Below are 20,729 nucleotides of genomic sequence, written 5' to 3'. Positions count from 1 at the left end.
TAAGAAACGGCTGTTATGATCAGATATATTATTTATTTGTGAAAGGTTGAGATTATGTCTCTAATGCAGGTGGACTTTCTTAGAGATATTCTGTTCACCCGAACATGTTTAGTTGACATAATGTAAACTAATTTGCCTATTTTGGTACTGTGCATTAAGGGGCCAAGGGGCAGTGGATGCAGGGTTCTGGCCTAGCCATTATCCTGACAGCTCCACTCTCATCTGTCGCTCAGGCTTGTCATGAATGACGGAGTGTTATCAGCTCTGTCTGTTTTGTGCAGTGCATACTTCCCAGCGGTTGACAGAGTGGAAAATCCTCTAACGATTAATCAGCAGGGAATACAATTTTTTTTTGTCAGAAAATGTTCAATTATTTTATGAATATATCAGTTATTAATGACTAACCGTGCTGTCATTCATATTCATATCTATTGCTCATTTTGTGTAAAAAAAAAAGCTCTTTAAATATTTTTCCTCAACATGCAGTCCCGTGAAACGGGTCGTTTATTAATTAGTTGGGAATGATATCCATTGTCTTTTCAAAGCATGAGCCTGACTCAGTGAACATTAATTTGTTGCCTCAGAGGTATGCTGGAATTAATTTTCTCGGTTTGAGACCTGTGATTGCACGCGCATTCCAGAGAGGTGTTTCCAGCAAGATGCATTATTCAGAGAAGATCCTATCTCTTGCTCAAGTGCTTCTTGAGTTTTTAGCAGCGTTACTGGACCATCTCGTGCTCATCTCGGATAAACATGCCAACTGTAAAATTTAGCATAATAACATGCTATCTTATTGAAGAACTGTAACTATCTCTTCAACTGTATCATTTCAGCACTCAACTTTTTGTTTGCACTTAAATTAACGTAAAACCAGTTCTTCACGAGAATGAGCAAAGCCAATAGGTCTCTCTCTCATGCCTTAGAATGACTAAATTGAGTCACTCATTGATCTGTCCATGTACTAATTCGTTCATCCTCCAAGCCTGCATCCTGGCATCTATCCATCTGACCACCGGCTCTCATGCGTCTAATCATCCACCGACTGACTCATGCTTGAATTCGCCCTCTCACCCATCCAGGACATGACCCCCACAAACTCGCCTTTCAGTCAAGCGACACTTTAAGTTGTAAGTCAGACCTCATGGTTTTGTTCTTAATATGAGAGGGGTTTGAGAGAACGTCTTGTAGGGTGCGACTACTGGTCTGTGATTGGAATCGGAGTTCTTTCTGTAATGTGAGACTGCTTCTCTTTAAAACTGCTCGTCTGAGATGGGATTTGGGTTTAAGATTGCATTTGGTAAGGTACGACTTTTAGTCGTTACACATGTAAGATAGTTTCCGGTAGTGTGTGGCTCCTGCTCTTAGGGTTGTGAAAGAGCTTCTGGTAGTGTGAGACTTCTAGTCTGCAGCAGGTGTGCGGTTGTTGTCAATGGTGTGTAACTGTACTTTGTGAGCGGTGTGAGAGTACCTTTGGTAGTTTGTCACTGCTAGTGTGTGAGGTGCGTGAGAGTGCTGTCAATGGTGTGAGGCTTCTGCTCTGTGAGGGTTGTGTGAGTGCTTTCAGTAGTGTGATACTGCTATGTGAGGGACTTACACACACACAGACTTTCTTTCGAATGTAACAAAAAGTTATTTAACACATTGTTTTTGTAAAGTTGTACGGGAACAATAAATTAGAAGTTGCAATGTTAGTGAAACATTCTTGTATTTTAAATAAAGCGTGTTTGCACATAGATCTTTACTTGGCCAAATCAAAACATTTAATTGACAAAATGCCACATGTAATGTCCCTTAACCTGAGCCTCAATCGAGCATCTAAAAAAGTAAATAAATCCAGGATTAAATATCAGTGAAGCATGTTTTGTTGCACTTTGAAGGAAGCCTTTGAACATGCATAGCTTTGTTTTGTCAAAATAGTTGGGTTGGGCAATAATCCAGCAATACGATGAAAACACATACTAAATCAAACCAACTTGAAGGATTTATGTCTCATGTATGAGCTGGGTCTGGCTGTAGTCTTACTTTGGCCTCTTGTTTACTTTTCTAACTGGCCTCCCTCCTAGGCCCCCAGGCCACATCTTGACCACGAAAGTAAAGTCATATGAGTGCCACTACACAAAATCACAGATGCAGAACATTACATTTTACTCAACAAGTCTTGAGAAAGCCCTAGGCCCACTTGCTTCAAAGGATAAAACATGTTGTCTGGTTTTTAATTATCAGCAGTAAGAAATTTGAATCAAGAACTGAATCACTCTTCTACCGGAATAAGGCCTTACATATATCTAGGGTATTGGATATACCAAAATCCCACGGATTAGAACACATCCTTGGTGTATTGCCGTCAAGAGCAGAAAGAATCGTCCCTTCACATAAATATTGGGATGAGATAATGATATACTCACTGTCTAACTGACATCAAACAATACAGCGAGAGTCCTCAAATAAGAAACTCATGAAGGAACTGATCCAAAAAAGAGCAATCTAATTAGTGATAAAAAGTAGCTAACAGATGCATTGCTGCTTAAGCTAAATTGTTGCAAAAGGTGAAGAGAGGGACACTGCCAAATAAAGCAGTGTCATACAACATAAGAGGAGGAAGTTATCATCCAGTCTATTTTCCTCATGATACTTCTTCTACTGAACTTAATTGTGAAACTTGAAAGTTCCTAATTTGCCCTCCTTTTTTAAAGGGTAGTCCCTTCCCTCTTCTCCTCTCCATATTTTTATCTCATTGTAATCCTTATTTTCTCTGCAAAAGTAACTTATTTTAACATTCTTATTCCTAGCTGATGTTATTACTTTAATTGCTTCTCCTTTTTTCCCCTTTCTTTTATTAATATAATATTTAGTTTGCATGAAGAGGAATGAATGGATGTACTAAAAAAATTGAATTGAAATTAACTATTGGATTCTTTTTAAGTTTTCCTCGAAGTTATGTTAATTTTCGGTGCGCAAAGCTGTTGAATGTGGGGGACCCTTTGATTTTTCCATTTTATTCTGGTATTCCTCAACGCAACTTCTTATGAAGATGAAGTATTACCCTTGTCCTACATCAACATTTTCTGGATATGCTTCTTACTGCTACTTACCTTTGTCAATGCATCCCTCACTCAAGACATTTTTTCCAGAAGCCCTGAAGACATGGCTGATCCTCTCACTCCGAAGAAAACATACACTAGTCCCTGTCGACCTCGCCAACTACTGGCCCATCACTCACCTACCATTCATTGGCAAGATGATTGAAAAAACTCCCTATGCTGAACTCCAAGATTTCATCAACCATAATCATGTCCTGCTCAACAGCCAGTCTGGCTTCAGAGTATGCTCCAGCATGGAGACTGTTACACAGACAATGGCCTTTTGACTACAGATGAATCTTATACCCTGAACCCTGAAATTGCTGGACTTCTTAGCTGCCTTTGACAGAGTCAAGCATTTACCCTTACACAGACTCTTGTGTCTCAAATTGGAGTCACCTGCAGTGTCCTTCACAGGTTCTCCTCCTACCTTTCCAACTGACACCAGTTTGTTCACATGGGCGCATTCCAGGCCACAAAAAATCCCTATCGTGTGTGGAGTCCCTCAGAGTTCTACATTGTCTTCTGTCGTCTTCAACCTTTACATGGAGTTTCTTGGTGCGCTACTTAAATGTAACAGCATCAACATTCACCATTATGCTGATAATACCATCATCATAATAGCTTTAATTGGATCTAAAACATATCATGAAAGTACAATACAAATGCAAATTTCATAAAAAGAATTATTGCTCATTTAGGTTATATACATCCATACACCTTACTTTAGTCACCCCATTCCTCTCCAATTGGACCAACATGCTGCCCAATTACTATACACAATAATAAGGGAAATAAAAGCATCTCTTATTCCTACAGTGTCTTACATGTTTGTAGAGAGGAAGAAGCAAATCATAGTATGGATAAAGTATCAGTGCAAATAAGTTAATAACAATACAATTCATAAAAAGAGCATACGATTGCCCTCACATAGCTATACATAAGAAGTATAAAAATAACTTTTAAAAAGTGCATGTAAGTAAGGTTCCGGAACAGGCAGGGAGAACTTTATGCATAGTTGTTTTATAAGAGTACTTAGATATCTCAAGTAACATTTCCTCACATTTATGCTCAACCTAGCAATCCATGTCATACACTGGCACAAATACATTTAGACCTTCAAACCCATACAGCCTGTAGGTATCTTGCACTAGTGAAGACCACCAATCTTATGGTATCGGACCTAAGGATCCTGAGGGCATCCAAATGTCTCCTCATACCCAGTGACCTGCATAATAGCAATAACCATTTTCTTAGCTGAGGGCCATATGCAGGACAAAATAACAAGTGAGTTACAGATTCAGATGTACCCCAACACGCTTGGCATTCCGTGCCGTTAAATCTTTTGTTTTCCCAATTCACACAGAATGCCGTTGTAGGAAGAGCCTGGTATTTAAATTGTGGATAGAGTTTCCGAGCCAGAGGCAGTAGGATCCCATCAATTGTCCACTCAGAATTGGGAAACATTTTAAAATTCATAAAATCAAGGGTCAGAGTACCTTTATTGTTGCACACAGTATCAACACCTACTTTCTGCCATTATGCTGCTTTAATAGCAATTTTTGTATAGAGACTAAACTTGCCGGGTTGCCCAAAACTCTTCCAACTCCAGCTTTTTAAGCATCATTGTTATGTGTATAAACCACTGTATGTTTTGGGCTCTAGGCAGAGTCTATAGATCTTTAAGAGGTTCTCTGTATGCTTCAAGATCAGTGGATGACCATATCCTGTGCCGATAGAGCAATGGCTTTAGTGCAACTCTCCATGAGATTGTCATGAGCGCCAAATCAAGAAATAACGGGATCAAGGGCTAACATTTGAAAGGCCAAACAATAGCCTAATAAATGTATTTTCCGTAATTGATAAATTGTTAATGTTAATATTAATGTTAATGCGTGTTTTATATAGCGCTCAGCTACTCCTAGGAGTGTCTCGGCGCTTCTAACTTGGTGCGGAAAACAGGGCGAGCAAGACATGATCAAATCTATTGGATGAAAAGCCAGGACTTCAGTTCTTTCCTAAAAGCAAGCAAGGTGTCAGTCTTTCTGAGAGTAACCGGTAAGGAATTCCACAATTGTGGTGCCTGGTGTTTGAAAGACCGGCCTCCGATGCGTGCTCGCTGGATCACAGGAACGGCAGCTAAGGCCAGCGAAGCTGACCTCAGTGTTCTTGATGGATGATAGACACACAGCCGCTTGCTTATGTAATGTGCGCCCGTACCATGAAGGGCTTTAAAAGCCAGTGTCAACGTTTTAAACACGATACGCTTCCGTATTGCTGCAAATAACATGGCCCAGAACTCAGCTCCATATATAGTGGCTCCTAGAGCTTTTACATTATATATTTCTAATGCTGGTGCAGCTTTCTTAGAGAAAGAAATCACCAGCCGTCTTGATGTATAGAAAATTAATGAATATTCTGATTTGTGGTTCTGAATGGACCAGTCCATGGTAGGAGTTACTTTAACCGATTAACCGCGGCGGCAATTCCACCGCGGTGCGGGGGTTTAGCGCAGTGGGCGGGGTCGCAACAGCCAACGGACGCGCGCAGCACTACGGAGGTAGTGCGCGCGAGGACAATTGGCCATCAGAAGCAGCGATGGGGTTCATTCCCAAATAATCCAAGTTAGGAACCTGTCCTATTCGAATTGTATCAACAAACAACTTGCATCTATACCTCTTACTTCTTTCCGGATGGAAAACCATGATTTCTGTTTTAAAACTCTACAGTTTTAACCCCTGTTCACTGCAGAAGAAATTGAAGTCAGCAAACAACTGTTAGAGGCTTTTGAGTGCTTTGGAGATTAGGGGAGTGTCGTCTGCAAAAAGCAGAGCAGGCACTCTCCTAACGCCCTCCCGGGATGCATCGCAGCCATCCCTATCCAGGCGATTCCCCACATCATTTATAAATGCTAATACCCCACTCAACTTGCAATGCTTCACGCACACATTTCAAACATTGATTGCACTTCATCCAGACCTGGATGGCCAACGCTGATTTGAAACTCAAAATAAACTAAATTCCATATACTGCACTCTGATGCCTTTTGGGTAGGTTAGCACTAAAGAGCTATCCCATATACACATACATATTCCAATAGTTCAGAATATTAAGCAGATATATGCCATGGTGAGAAACACTATGTGTTGCTTCTTGCGACAAGAACAATCATGCAGTATAAGGCTTGATATATTAAGATGGGGTTGACTGGACTTTGGACGCTGCTTTGACTCGTCTACCGGTTTGTGTCCCTGTTGCCCTTCCCCTCCTCTTTCCTTGCGTTGTCCTTCACCCTCCCCTTCTCTTTCCCGCCTTCATTTCCTATCTACTTCCCCAGCTCCTTCCCTCCTCCCCAGAATCCTTCCCCTTGCTTGCTGTTCCCCTTTCGTATTTGTGCTTATTGTTTATCTTGACCTTACAAGTAACTATGTTGCCATGCTTTAATAACTGTGTAACCTTTGTAACAATGTAACCTGTAACTACGATATGATGCTCATGTAAAGCGCTCTGATACCTCCGGGTCTAGCCAGCGCTATATAAAACCTTTAAACTAAATAAATAAATAATCGTAAACACTTTCATCATAATAGGTTTGTAAAGAATCTGAGTGCTCGAGTTCGTCTTTCACTAAATTCAGATGATATTTTACAGCGGCCATTTGCTCTCCTCAATCAATATAGTTCGTGTATCACTTGTTTACTATTTTTGGTGTGATTGATGAGGGAGAAAATGCTGGTAAAATATGTTTGTGAACTGAATTGTGGGCAATGCGTGAGCAAAACTACACAAGAAACAACACTATGGTGATAGACATAACCATTTATGAAATTATTGGACTTATTTTTATTTTGTAAAATATTCTCTTTTAAACGAAACAGTAAATAATAACCGAGTGTTCCTAAACTGGAAATTATGATGAACAATGAAGCACGTTGACACATGTTTAGTTATAACACTTGCATTAAAATGTGAATGAATTTTGTTTGCTGTAGGCCTCCTTTGCTGATGATAGACGAGGGAGTCGACCACAGTCTATAGTCCGGTCTTTCACAATGCCATCATCCTCGAGGCCTCTGTCCGTCGCATCAGTAACCTCTGTGTCATCTGATGGTGCACCTTCCAGACCCGGATCTGATGGGTAAGGTTTATTTTATCTGTTTGACAAACCAAAAACTATAAGAAGATGAAAACTCTTCTATTCTCTCCCCTTGAGGTGTTCCCCCAGTCCTAATTTATTCAATTCCTTTCCAGCCTCCTTTGGATGCAAACCGCACTTTTATGTGGATGATTCCAGAATCGTCCTGTCCTTTTCATCCTCTTCTGAACCTTGAGCTCAGGTTCCTCCTGTCGCTGTACTCTTGAGGACTTGGTGTCACTTACTTTCTCAAACCTAATCTAAAAAAATATACTTTTTCCGGCCATATCACACATTCCTCTTCTTCCGTCCACCATTTCATCTGTCTTTCCTTATTTCAGCTTCACTCTTAAATTTGAGTGTGATTCTTCACTCAGGTCAGCTGGCTAATTATGCCCCGTCTCTGAAGACTGATATTTTCTGATGTACAATATTTGTAAAATACAATAACTTCTTCCCCTATATTTTTCTGACACTTCTGCTTCGAACTATTTTATCTTCTGTCTCTACTACCGCTGCTCTTTCTGTGTCAGCCCAAATATAGTTCTGCTCCTCTGCAGACGATCCAAAACATGTGTGTTTGTCTTTTATTCTCTATACCAGTTAAGGTACATAGCTCTGATGTATTGATACCAGTAATAGTTAATTGCTACCAATGTTGGGTCATCGTTTCTCTGTTTCCTAATCTATACTTAATACTTGGGAAAAGGAAACGTGTGTCTAATACTCCCAGATTAACAAACCTCCTGTTGTCCGTTTCTTCTCTTCCTAATAAAACAATGAACATTATCGGTAGAAAATAAGAGACCAAAACTCTGGATTCATCTAAGGTCTTGTAGGGGATGTGCTTCTCTAACCTCTCCACGCTGGTCCTTTCTTATCGAAAGGACAACTGAGCCACCAGACTGCCATTTTATCAATAATAGTTTCTAGTTGTTTTATCTGTCTACTCACACCTCCTTTCTTTAATTCATGTGCACAGCACAGGGACCATGTCCTTAAGTCCTGCAGTGGCTGCCACAACATATTGTTCAGGTTGTTGCCAGTCTATCAGGATTAAGCATGGGCGTAAAATCTGTTCCGCTCGCGGATTTTGCGGATTTTCGGCAAATTCGCAATCCGCGAACTCTCGCGAACTTGCCAAAAATTCGTAAATCCGTGCGAAGCGGATTTTTTGCTTGGTCGCACTTGCCAACTAGAATACTATACAATTTCGCGGGAGTAAACACTTGCGAACACCTAGATGCGGCGGGCAGCGACAATCTCGCAATTGCGAGATTGCAAAATTTGCAATTTCGCACAAGAAATCCACCAGCAGGCAGCATAAACCATGAAAATTATGATTTTTATCAGAATAACTCCTCAGGTTGACATTTGCCTGCACTTTTTTTTTGCAAGGAGTCCATTTTGGGGGTGGGGGGTTGGAGGAAGGAAGTGCCCCACAGTCTCCAACTTCCTGTTCCTGTCCAGCAGGCTCCTCCCAGTGCTTTCTTCATGTGCTGGTCACTTTGATTTGGATCTTGACCTGGAATGATTACTTTTTGTGGATGCTGCTGGATATTTGGATTTTTGCAAAACTGAAAGCACTCAGCAGGTGCAAAAGTTCAATCTTATCATTAGTAACCATTCCCTGTAGTGCCTGGAAGGATTACTTTTTGTGGATGCTGCTGGATATTTGGATTTTTGCAAAACTGAAGGCACTCAGCAGGTGCAAAAGTTCAATCTTATCATTAGTAACCATTCCCTGTAGTGCTTCCTGAGGGGCCCCTTCAGAGTTCAGTTGCCTACTTGCAACTATTCTATGACCCTGCTCTGACCCTCACAGCAGGCTCATAGAATAGCTACAAGTATACAACAAAGGTCCTGTTAAAAAATTACACTGCAACAGAAAGCAATTACAGATAAGGAAGCAGGTGCCAGCCTGGATGTTCAAATTCAGTGACACATTAATCAGCCCCTAATTCATTCATGTCAGTTGAGGCAGGGCAAGTGTGCTGCTTTTCCCCCCATAATCTACAGTGATGAACTAGAGGGTGGCATGGGTGAGCCAGAGGGTGGCATGGGTGAGCCAGAGGGTGGCAGTGGTGAAACAGAGGGTGGCAGTAGTGAAACAGAGGGTGCTGTGATGAACCAGACGTGGAAACAACATGGTCGCGACCGTTGCTACCCAACAAGTAAGTTCGCGTTTGCGAACTGGTAAAAAACCCTTGCGAAATGGCAGAAACACTTGCGAACACAAACAAAAAAGGAATCCGCAAAATTCGTGAGAGTTCGCGGATTTTGCGGATTGCGAATCCGGAAATACGCAATTTCGCGGATTGCCAATTCGCAAAATCCGCCCATGCTGCCTAGGCCCATTAAAAGTGGTCTGTCAGAGCATATCTGGACACTAACAGTCCAGATATATCTTAACTGTTTCACCCCTTCATGTCCAACTCGAGCCCCTCTTCAAATGCTAGTTTCTCAAAAATGGCTGAACAGATTACTCAGTATCACAAAAAAACATGCTTTTTGAGTAAAATTCAAGCATTTGGCCAAATAGGTGTATTTCTGTTCGATCGTTTTTTTTTCTTCGGCTCCATCCACCAACCATTACTTCTCGGCCTCAGCTTGATGAATCAGTGAAAGACTTTCAAGGAAAAAGCTAAGGTGGAAAATGTTGTTAAGACTTGCCACAAAGCACCAAAGTTATTCGTGAAACAAAATTCTCCTCTCACGAAACTCTCATCTAACTATATCTACAAAGTGGTGAAGGTTATTCAAAGCACGCAACACAGGCCAGAACTAAAGCCACTCACCATGGAGCCATGTTGTTCTCTTCATCTCTCTTTTTTTGTTTCTGTACCTTTGCCATATTGGAGTTTGAGCAATGCTGTAGGCTTATGTTATGGCGTGAATTGTATGCCTTGTGAACCATAACTGCAGATTTTCAGTGGTTTGACGAGTTTGAGCCAGAACCATAACACACTTTTAACTGAGCTTTTTCAGTGAAGTTAAATTGTTTATGATTTGCTCAATTTTCAACACCCCTGGTGCACAGCCTCCGGCCATACACAGGGAGTGCCTGTGGCCAGGACCCGCTTTCAAATGACCATGGCTGCCTAATGCACGCTGCACACAGCTTTTGGCTGTATGCTGCAGAGGTTGACTGAAGGACTAGGCTAGGTTCTATGTTTAACCTACAGTGGGCATTCTGCCCCCATTGCACACAACCTGCCATGTACCCATTCTGCATTCTGCACATCCTTTGACCAGGTCCTGTGTCTAACCGCCTTTGGCTATGTGCTTTGAGGGTTGCAGGGCTTGCTTGGCCTTGCACTGGGCTGAATTTGCTAGCTGAAAATGCCTTCAGATTAATTGAAGAGTGCCAAAGCTATCAGTGAATGAAACTCTAATTGCCCTATCATTCAGCTTTCCCCCTCTATGGATCTGCTCAAAACCTGACAAAACCAATGGTAAGCTAAACCTGCTAAACTTGTGACAAGTTTTTGTGGTTTCATCAAACGGTATTGGCAGATTAACACTTCTTTCACCCTCTCCATTGAAATCACCCTTCCGTTTATGGGCCTGCATGAAATAGAGGATGCCAAGAGCATGCTAAACATGCCAATTCTCCACCAAATTTCATGCTGATCCAAAGTTATTAGTATATCGAAACTGTTGTGACCTCCTCTTTAACTCCTTCCCCCTATACAAAACCTTGGATACCTGCACTGACTGTAAATTGCTAACAGTGTGCCACATTTGATGTGGATCCATCAATCAGTGGCAAAGTTATAAGCAATTGAAAACTGAAGAAAAAAAATATTGTCCTTTCCTTTTTTAACTCTGCCTTTGAAGAAGTGGCACCAAACTAGGCATGGGAGAAATGTTAATTACGTCGCGGTATTCGGAGTATTTTCAATAATTACACATTACGTTTGTAATGCCAAATTACCACAATTATCAAAACTATGCTAGCTTAAGTAGTTGAAAGACATTTTGACCACAAATCCTACTGTATGAGCACAGGAACAATGAACTAAGAAGAAACGGGGAGACTAACCTCTCTATGGAAGTCTTCCCTTTGTGGGTATCCTTTCATGCTTTCGTTGCCCCCTCATCTCAGCACTGGCCAGTGCCAGTCAATAACAGTGCCAACGCTAAAACTTATATGTGTCTAACCTTGTAAAGGCACAGTAAGTATGCCATCGTCTTGAAAACGTCAGAGCGTGCATGCTCTAGCATCATCATCTATGCAGTTTTGTAAGTGGAGTGAAGTGGCACATGAAGAATTGACTCACCACGTCTCAGTATGCACGCTCGCTCGCTTCTGTGCTTCTATTCCTGTTGTCTTCATGCAGAGCACTGGCCCAGTCAGGTTACAGAAAGCACACCACCATTCACCCTCTTGGCAGGGGCGTAGCTTCAGGGGGGTGTTACATCCCCCCTAATAAATGTATTTTCAGATGAATAGTTGGGTACAAGTGCTTTCAGTGGGGGTATGGTGAGGTGGCTGTCAGATTTCACTTTGGATTTTTGTATACATACACTAACAAAAACACACACATACTCTCACTCATGTCTGTTTTGAAAGCCCTAAAAATGTGTATTTTACAAAATATTGTTTCTCTCATTTAGTACTCCGATTATTCCATATTCCTCTCTTTTTCCGTTGCCTCTTAAGCCCCACTCAAGCACCCTGCTTGTCAAATAAAGTACTTTTACATTATATGCCAGGTCGGGAAATCTGCGCTTACCCCGCCCCCCCCATCCCCCACCCAATCTTACTGACCAAGCTACGGTTTAATGTGAGGCTCTTGGCGCCTCACATTAAACTTAGTTTGCAGCCGTGGTCTCTATATCACCCAGTCCTGAGTAAGACATATTCCTACAAGTAAATGAAACCTTTAGGGCATTTAGGCTCTGGAGGAAACACACCTCTTGACTGAGGAACTGAAACTGGGCTCGTTTTTGGGCGTCCCCACCCTTGTAGACAGACAGTGGTAGTAAGAGACCAAGAGAGCCTGAAAGTGGCCTGGCATAATGAACCATTCTTTCTCGTTCTGACCAGAGTGGGACGAAAGAGAGGCGGGTAATGAAAGGTAAGGTGCTCCATTTTCTACACTCCTCCACTTCTGTGAGAACCTTGTGATAGCAGTTCCATATATCTAGCAAATACAGTGGGTTTATGCATGGATTTATTTTCCTAACGGTTGCTTATATTTTTGCAGGTTTGTTCTTGAGCCCCTTCTTCCAAAAAAGACGTATTTTAGATCTCAAGATAAACTCGACAGGGACGAACCAGAAAAAGAAAGGAAGGAGAGGAAGAAGGAGAAGAGAAATAGCAAGCACCAGGAAATATTCGACAAGGAATTAAAAACGGCGGAGATCGTTGTGCAGCAGCCCGATGCTGTCATCCTCTCAGAGACGGTAATTTGAGCCAATAGACCCTTTTGTAATTTCTATTGCTTGTTTTTCTCTTTTGTTTTTGTGCTGGAATGGAATTGTGCCGTATTCTGACTTAACACAGTGGAGATAAAAAACAAGCATTCATTATATTTTATGGCGAAATGTGGGCGCATGACTCGAATAGTGAAATGCATCCCAGGCATGTCAGATTGTTATGATTTTATTTTGGGTCTAGTTGTACTTTGATAAATATGGGAAAGGCAAGGCAACTCCCTGATCGGTTTCCTAAATTGAAGGTATGCAGTAGGGATTTGGATTAATATGTTTAATATGAGTAAATCTCGAAAAAACATGTACACATCCCCTGAAGCAATTATGTGGAAATCGTAAACCATTTTCTTTTTCTGTTCTCCTGAACTAATACTAAGTCGCCAAGGATTTAGATTCATTATAAATGACAATGAACAATATAAGAGCTTGTCTGTAAATTGGTAGTCAAGCCTAGTGCTGATATGCTTTTTAAAGCGAATAATACAACAGGGTAAAACGTGACTGACATCTGATTGCGGCAGAGAGTTACTTTACCTCGTTGACTTGGAAAAAAAATGACTTTTTCCTCCAAACCTCAGTGATAGGCAGGCTCATATTTCTCCTTCATTAGCTCCAGCAATTAAAGGAGTACATCGCTAGAATTGGAGTTTACATAGTTGCTGTCTAGCATGCGAGCTTTCAGTGATTGTTGGGTCTATCTAAAAAGAGTATCAGTCTTTGAATGTAAACCCAAAATTCCAGGGAATATCACCTTTTACCCTTCTACTTACAAATATTAACAATGCATTTGCTCCCTAAAATACCTATATACTTTCCCATTGAAATCCTTTTGCCCTCTTTGCACCGGCTCCCCGTCAACAAGAGGATCACGTTCAGGCTCCTCACCCACGCACACAAGTCTCTCCACAACCTGGGCCCCAAGTACCTCAACGACCGCCTGACCTTCCACACGCCCACCCGTCAACTACGATCCGCCAGCCTCGCCCTCGCCGCCGTACCACGCATCCGAAGAGCCACCGCCGGAGACAGATCCTTCTCCTACCTGGCGGCCAAGACATGGAACTCCCTCCCCATCCACCTTCGGCTGACCCAGGACCACCTCACCTTCAGGAGACAACTCAAGACCTGGCTGTTCGAGCATTAGCGGACCTCCCCACCCCCCAGCGCCCTGAGACCCTTCCGGGTGAGTAGCGCGCTATACAAGTGTTATGATTGATTGATTAATTAAGTACGTTCACTCTCCTCCCAGCAAAGCCTCAGTTGTTGACTTATAAGCAGTAAATCAACTTATTATATCCAACAAAGAACCACAGGGAAGGTGATTTAAAAGTAGCTCAGTAAAATGGAATTGTAAGTCTCAGGGTAATTTTGATAACCGGTAAGTAATGAGGGTGTTGCCACTTCCTTGTCATGGTCCTTAGTGCAGCCGAGAGACAAGTAATTGATGAATAACCATCCGCGGTCTCGAATGATGCTTCACTCTTGCACATTTAGTGTATTGAGATGCAGCAGTTCAAAAACTGACAAATGGATTTGATTTGTAGTTTTGTACTGATACCCTGAGTGCCCTTTCTCAGGGGAATGACTGATACCAATTTCCATTGTTTCCATTAAGTGGAAATCCAAGTTTTCAAGATTTTTCTGAAAGCCAGCCATTCTTTCTCCTGTCACAGACTTATATAGAGCTCATTCTAGACAAAGGCAGCCAAATAAGTAAATGAGAGATACCCAATCTGAACAAGGTAGAGTACCTTAGAGAAGTAAGAAGCTGAAGTTTTAAGAGCTCAAGATGGAGTAAAGCAACGAATACTTCTTCATGCAAAGGATGGGCTCCTAATATATCCTGTCCGGTGTTAGGCAGAAGACCTTAAAGTCACCTACTTCCTGGCAGATGTCTGATCATTAAGCTCATATATCAGCCTAGCAGCAGTAGTGTGAATAGTTTATAGTCAATTATATAGGCATTCCCAAACACAAAACATGTTTAAATTAATCTGAACCAATGGTAATGAACCTAGGTGCACTCCATATCATTGTTCTCTTGGCTGTCTCTATCATTAAATAGGGTTAGCCGTGTACAAATCAGCCTTGTGCGTGCCTCAATAAGAACTGTCCACCCCAACATTGTCAAACATTTCTCTGAGTTAGTCATTTATTTTCAGACTTTACAGGTCAGAAACAGAAAGAGTTCAACCTTGCTCGCTGTTTCCGAGATGTACTACCTGGAAATAAAGCACTAACTAAGAGAAATATTAGGTTAAATGAAATCACCATATGCACTGTGGGTGCATAAAGCCGATGCTCAGTTATGCGCAGCGCCAGCAAAGCCCATCATGATGCGGCACCAGTCTGGGTGCAAGCATTACCATTATTCAGTTGCTTGCATCTTTATTTACAGAAGGTGACCAGTCAAATACATATCCGCTTTGATTATGCTTCCGTTGAATAATTCCAGCTCGAAATGCACAGCCCTATCCTCTCTGAAAGCGAGCACCAGCATAACCCCATTGCTCCAACTTTAAATAAAATCCCCCCACCAAAAAACGATGCATTTGTTAGTGGGTCCAACCTCGTCAGTGAGCATACTACTTTACAAGAGCAGTCACGTTACACAATTGTCCTTGGTGTTTAGTTCAATTTTCACATAGTATATATATATTTTTTGTATGCCTTTATTTAATTTTGAACTGGTTTCGTTTCCTCCTGCTTTTGATTGTATTGAATATTATTGATTTAGTTTCGAGAAGCACAGTGTGTAGTATAACATTTTATTGCATTAGGTATGTATGTTTGTCAAGGCATTGTTTATTTCCTTTTTCTGCGTTTTTTCTAGCAAACTCCAACTTCTGCAGAGTTAAATAATTCAGCTTCATCGAGCTGCCGAAACGAAAGCCTTAGTTGCTCTGGTACAAGTTAGTTCTTTTTCTCTCCGGAAGAGCTTAGCTTTGCTTGGAAATAAGTTGTTCGATAGAATATCAGCTTTAGTGCTTTTAGGTTTTCCCTCTCCTCTCATCTACTGCAACCAGATTATAAAGTTCCTTACCATTGGACCTGGATAATAGTGGTATCCATGCAGTCTGTCTAAACAGACACCGCAATAATTTACATGTTCACAGAAAATGTATGTATTGAATAATATGGTTTATTTTGTAGAACCTATGACTTGTAAAGGGCAAGCATTTAAAACTGCTGGACATCAGCGGCTAAAATATAAGATAACACTTGGACTGTGCATTCATTAGAAATGTGAAGTAGGTGATGTATATCAAGTTTATGAGAACTGAAGCCAGCTGAATATTCTCAGTGATAAACTCCCCACACATGATATGAAATGTCAGTGCGGTTCGATGTCTGGCCCAACTGCAGGTGGATTGGTTCCGGCCACTCAAATGTTCAGTTCACTTTATACAAGTAGTCATTTACTGGCAAACCTATTTTGGTAACATCACAAAGACATTGGATGGATTAAAAACATCTGGGTTATTAATTAGCCGCTACTTTCTGAAACTTAAAATTAATGCATGCACTACAAGATCCAGATAGTTAGGAAACTATTTTCTTATTGCAGCAATTATGTCTTTTTTATTCTAGATCAGCCCACTAAGGCCGCAGAGGCCAAAGAGCCAGGTTATCAATGTAACTGGAAATGATAGGCGTTTTTCTGCGTCACCGGCAATACAACAAGGTCCTCCTCCAGTAACACCACGACTGAAGCAGTCTTTCAGTTTACGCACAAGTAAGTTACGAAATGCAATACTTACTCAATGTGTTGACATATTATTAGTATTCTTATTTATATTCTTATTATCATTCTGTTTTTGTATGCAATGATGCATTTACTTTTCTTGCCATCTGCTAAGCTTAATCATTTGGTGAATTAGTTTAGTCCTACAATATGGTGTTGGCAATTGTGTTATATGTCGTTATTTATACTCTCCATCTGCAGAATAGTTAACTACTGTTTCGAAGATTAGTTTAATGAACATTGATAAAATACTGAAGTCATTTGCTTGGTGCAAAACCCCAAAATCCATGTCATTTAATAGAAAAAATATCAGAATTCCAGGTCAGACAACATACCAGGTAATCTAGTGGTTGCCACGGGGTTCAGGAAAGCATAATTCAACTTTTTAAGCACTTTGTTTAGATCAGTTGGCTAACATACTCAAAAGTTAGATGGTTCCCTCTGGAAGCGAAAACTGTATGTCCCTACAGTAACTGCGGCTACAAGGAGCAAGTTACGCAGCCTAAACTACATCTTGGATGCAAGTCCTTTTGAAAACAATGTTGTAGTAGAATGTCAGGAGTGTAACTACTGATGTTCCACGATAAGAGTTGTAGCTTCATGATTTTAGTGACACTAGATTTTTTACTGTGGAAGCTTAGAAGTCTGCTTTCTCCAGTAGCAGAGCTGTAGAACCACTGGAGGATTAGGGTACTAGGAGAAAAGCTGTAGACGCAGACTGTAATATCTGTAGTAATAATAATGGAAACATTAATAACGTCCTGAACTTAGAAAACAAACTCCTTGGCTGAGCAGACATGTTGAATTGTGGTGCACTAAACAACAGAAGATGTACTGCTTATATAGGTCTGATGTCCAGTCAATTACAGCTATTTGCTGGGAAGGTAGTCCATTCAATTTTGCACCAATTTGGCACAGATCATTCATACCAGATGAACCAAGTAGACCGCCTGCTCCTGCTGTTCAAAGTGAAGCACAAGAATTTTCTGTTTTCTGTGTTCACCTTTGGCCTTACCAGTAACCCTTTACGTGATAGTGGTGTTTGCAGCATACCTTTGGAGGTCGGGGTACCGGCCTTCTCCTACCTCGAAGACTAACTGTTGAAGGCATGCTCGCCACATTCAGTTTCAGACTACCTCCAGATGATGGCGTACCTCCTTACATCTTTCAGGTTCTCTATCAGTGTGCCAAGTCACATCTGACTCCTTCATAGAGGCTCCCTTTCTTCAGAGCCATTCTGGATATGATGCACTTGCAGCCCTTCACTCCAGAACAATGAGTCCAGGACATTTGGGCTATGATCAATATGTTTCAACCTCCGTCCTGGGTTTAGTGAAGATGGTTCTGAGACTTCTTGGCCTACTGGCCTCCTGTATCCTGCTCGCTGACCATGCCCAGTGGAATATGTGTGCTCTGCAGTGGGATCTGCAGCACAAGTGGGGAACCTGTCGGATTCAACCCAGGTTTTGAAGGAGAATGCAAAAAATTCTCTGTGGTAGCTGCTCGACTACAATTGGATTATCAGCAGATCCCTCTTCCTGCCCTATGCTGATGGTGGTGAAAAACGCGTCGCTTCTGGGGTGGGGAGGTCATCTAGTAGAGATCAGAGGATTTTGATGTCCTTCTCAACCTGCTGGAATGGCGGGCCATTCTTATGGTGTTGAAAGCCACCTGCTGTTCATCAAGGAGACGCTGGTTCAAGTTCTGATGGACAACATCAACTCCATGTTGTACTGCAAGAAGCAGGGTGAGGCGGACCATGAGCTTTGTGCCAGAGCCTGATTGAATTGTCAGGAAGTCACCCTGATCGTACATCACCTGGCACGATTTTACAATGCCATAGAGGGTGAAATCTGAAAGAAACAGGTTAGTATTAGATTCCTTACCTTAGAATATCCCCAGGCGTCAGACTGGATCCGGAAAATTGTGCGTAGCAGTACCCCTGCGCGTCGGTAGGCTTCGTCTGCGGCTTCTCGTCCGTCGTCGTTGTCGCCGGGATGACGTCGCCGGAGTACTTAGATGCCGCCCTCGCGCGCTGACGTCCGTTCTTCTTTTTTCCGCGCCAGCAAGCGCAGGTCCGGAGACAGTGGTACCCTTTAGTCACTTTTTGACTAAGCTTTTTCGATCCTTTTTGGATCCGTTTCGAGTCGTGCGACTCCATCGGTGCCAGTAGGGATGCCCGGGTTCAAGCCCTGTGCCGACTGCAACCGACTGATGTCGGTTACCGACCCCCACTGCCGGTCCCTACATTGCCTGGGGCCCGACCACGATGACAAGTCGTGCCCCGACTGCCAGGCCATGACGTCGAAGGCTAGGCGGGTGCGGTCCCATAATTGCCTCGAGCTCCGGCAGTCGGCCCCGCGCCGCTCGAGGTCCCGGTCCGGAAGGAGGTCGAGGGACCGGTCGCGGGGCCGGAGTCATCACAGCTCAGTGAGTCGACACCACTCTTCCGGCTCCAAGTCCTCAGGTAAGAGGCACAAGAAGTCGAAGAGGCGACTTCGCTCTTCTGACTCCCCCTGACGCTCGCGCGATGCGGCCGGGGGTTCGGGTGACACCGCCAACGCGGCTCCACCGGAGCCGCAGGCGTCGCGGCCTGTTCCATACCCGCCGGTCCCTGGGCAGAACACGACGCCGGAAGAGATCGACGCCTTCCTCATGGCCATGAGGTCACTCTCTCCTCCGTCTGGTTCCGTGGCGCCTTCGGGCCCAGAGGACCCGACCGGGAGCCCAAGCGGGCCGGGAGCTTCGGCCCCGGTGCTGTTGATGACTTCGGCGCCGCAAGACCCCACTGGATCCGGGTCCGGATGCAGGTCGCCGCTAGTCGACCTTACGACCCCGCCGGCGTCAACCCCTAGGGTGTTACCCCCGGCGCCGTCCTCGGACGATACTGTCCCTGGTCCAACCCTTGGTCCGGATCCGGTGTCGGAGCGGCATCGCTCGACGCTGCATTCGGCGCCGCCCGAAGAGGAATTCTTTGAGGATCTGGGCCCATCCTTTATCCCTGAATTTCAGGACATGGACGACGAGGGAGACTGGGGGAGGTCTGAGGACCCCCTGGCACATGAGTGCCCGTCATATGAGGACTGGACACAGGAACTAGGGGAAGCCAGTGGCCTGGATACCTCCCCAGACACTGGTTTTGTCTCCCCTCCTACCGTGGCTACGGAGGAGGGGGCAGCTTATAGTGTGGTGCTGATGAGGGCAGCCAAGGCCTTGGCTCTTGAGCTCCCCGTCGCAACAGTGAGGTCCAACATCCTCACAGAGGTCCTTAAACCGCAGGTAAGCTCCCCAGAGCCTCTACTGCCATTTAATGAGTCTCTGACAGACGTCCTGTTGGGCACTTGGTCCAGGCCCACTAAAGGTCCTCCTGTAGATAGGAACGTCGCTAGGCGCCACAGCCCAGCCCCGGCGGCCCCTAGTTTCTTGTCCACACACCCCACCCCGAGAGTCTGTTTATCCAGGCCTCTACCTCCCAATCCGCATTCCAGACGGCACCACCAGATCGGAAATCCAAGAGGTATGAACAGTTCGGAAAGAAGATGTTCTCCTCCCTTAGTTTGGGGTTGAGGTCAGTCAGCACCGCGTGCCTCTTGGGCCGTTACACCCACTCTCTGTGGGATACGGTTGCGGATGTGCTGCCTGAGTGCCTGGAGGGAGCCCGGGCGAAACTCGCTCAAGCCCTTGCAGAGGGAAGGGACGCAGATGTGGACTGGATACCACAGACTCGCTAGGAAGAGCGATTTCCACGTCTGTGGTGGTTCACCGCCACGCCTGGCTGAGGTCCGCCAACTTTTCGGCCGATGTCCAAAACACCCTTATGGACATGCCGTTCGATGGAAGCCACTTCAAGGCAGATCATGCTCTGGAACGCTTTAAGGACTCCAGGGCTACGGCCAAGTCCTTGGGCCTGTCAGCCCCGCGCCAGCAATCTTCCGTCCAGCGCTCCTTTCGTGGCCACGGAAGGGGGGCTCCCACACGTCCTGCCAGCCACGGGCCGCAGACTAACATTCAGCGCGGTGGCGGACGTGGTTACCGTTGCGGCGGTAACAGGACAACGGCGCGGCCAGTCCACATCCACCCCGCAGCATCCGCCTCAAGCCTTCCTAGTCCGAGCTTTCAGGCCCATTTGACGCCAGTGGGGGGCAAGGTTCCCCATCACCTCCTCCACTGGTGCTCCATCAGATCGGACAGGTGGGTGCTGCAAATCGTCCGAAGGGGCTACTCCCTCCCCTTCGAGACGACCCCTCCAGCCATGCCACCGCAGTACCACCGCGTGTCGGGGGACCACTTGCAAATTCTGCAAGAGGAAGTTACGGCCCTCTTGGCC

The 20,729-nt window shown here is 43.9% G+C and overlaps 1 protein-coding gene across 1 annotated transcript in view; it reads left to right on the top strand.

Annotated features, from left to right (window-relative positions):
• DOCK1 (dedicator of cytokinesis 1) overlaps positions 1 to 20,729 on the top strand; it is a 1,311,419-nt gene that overhangs the window by 1,239,358 nt on the left and 51,332 nt on the right. The window contains exons 48-50 of the mRNA XM_078643512.1: positions 7,073 to 7,218; positions 12,429 to 12,627; positions 16,249 to 16,393. Coding sequence (XP_078499638.1) covers positions 7,073 to 7,218; positions 12,429 to 12,627; positions 16,249 to 16,393 — 490 coding nt within the window. The remainder of the gene's footprint in view (positions 1 to 7,072; positions 7,219 to 12,428; positions 12,628 to 16,248; positions 16,394 to 20,729) is intronic.

Source organism: Lissotriton helveticus, chromosome 5_1, assembly GCF_964261635.1.
Source record: "Lissotriton helveticus chromosome 5_1, aLisHel1.1, whole genome shotgun sequence".
Taxonomy (NCBI): domain Eukaryota; kingdom Metazoa; phylum Chordata; class Amphibia; order Caudata; family Salamandridae; genus Lissotriton; species Lissotriton helveticus.
This window is presented reverse-complemented; position numbering and strand designations above follow the sequence as displayed.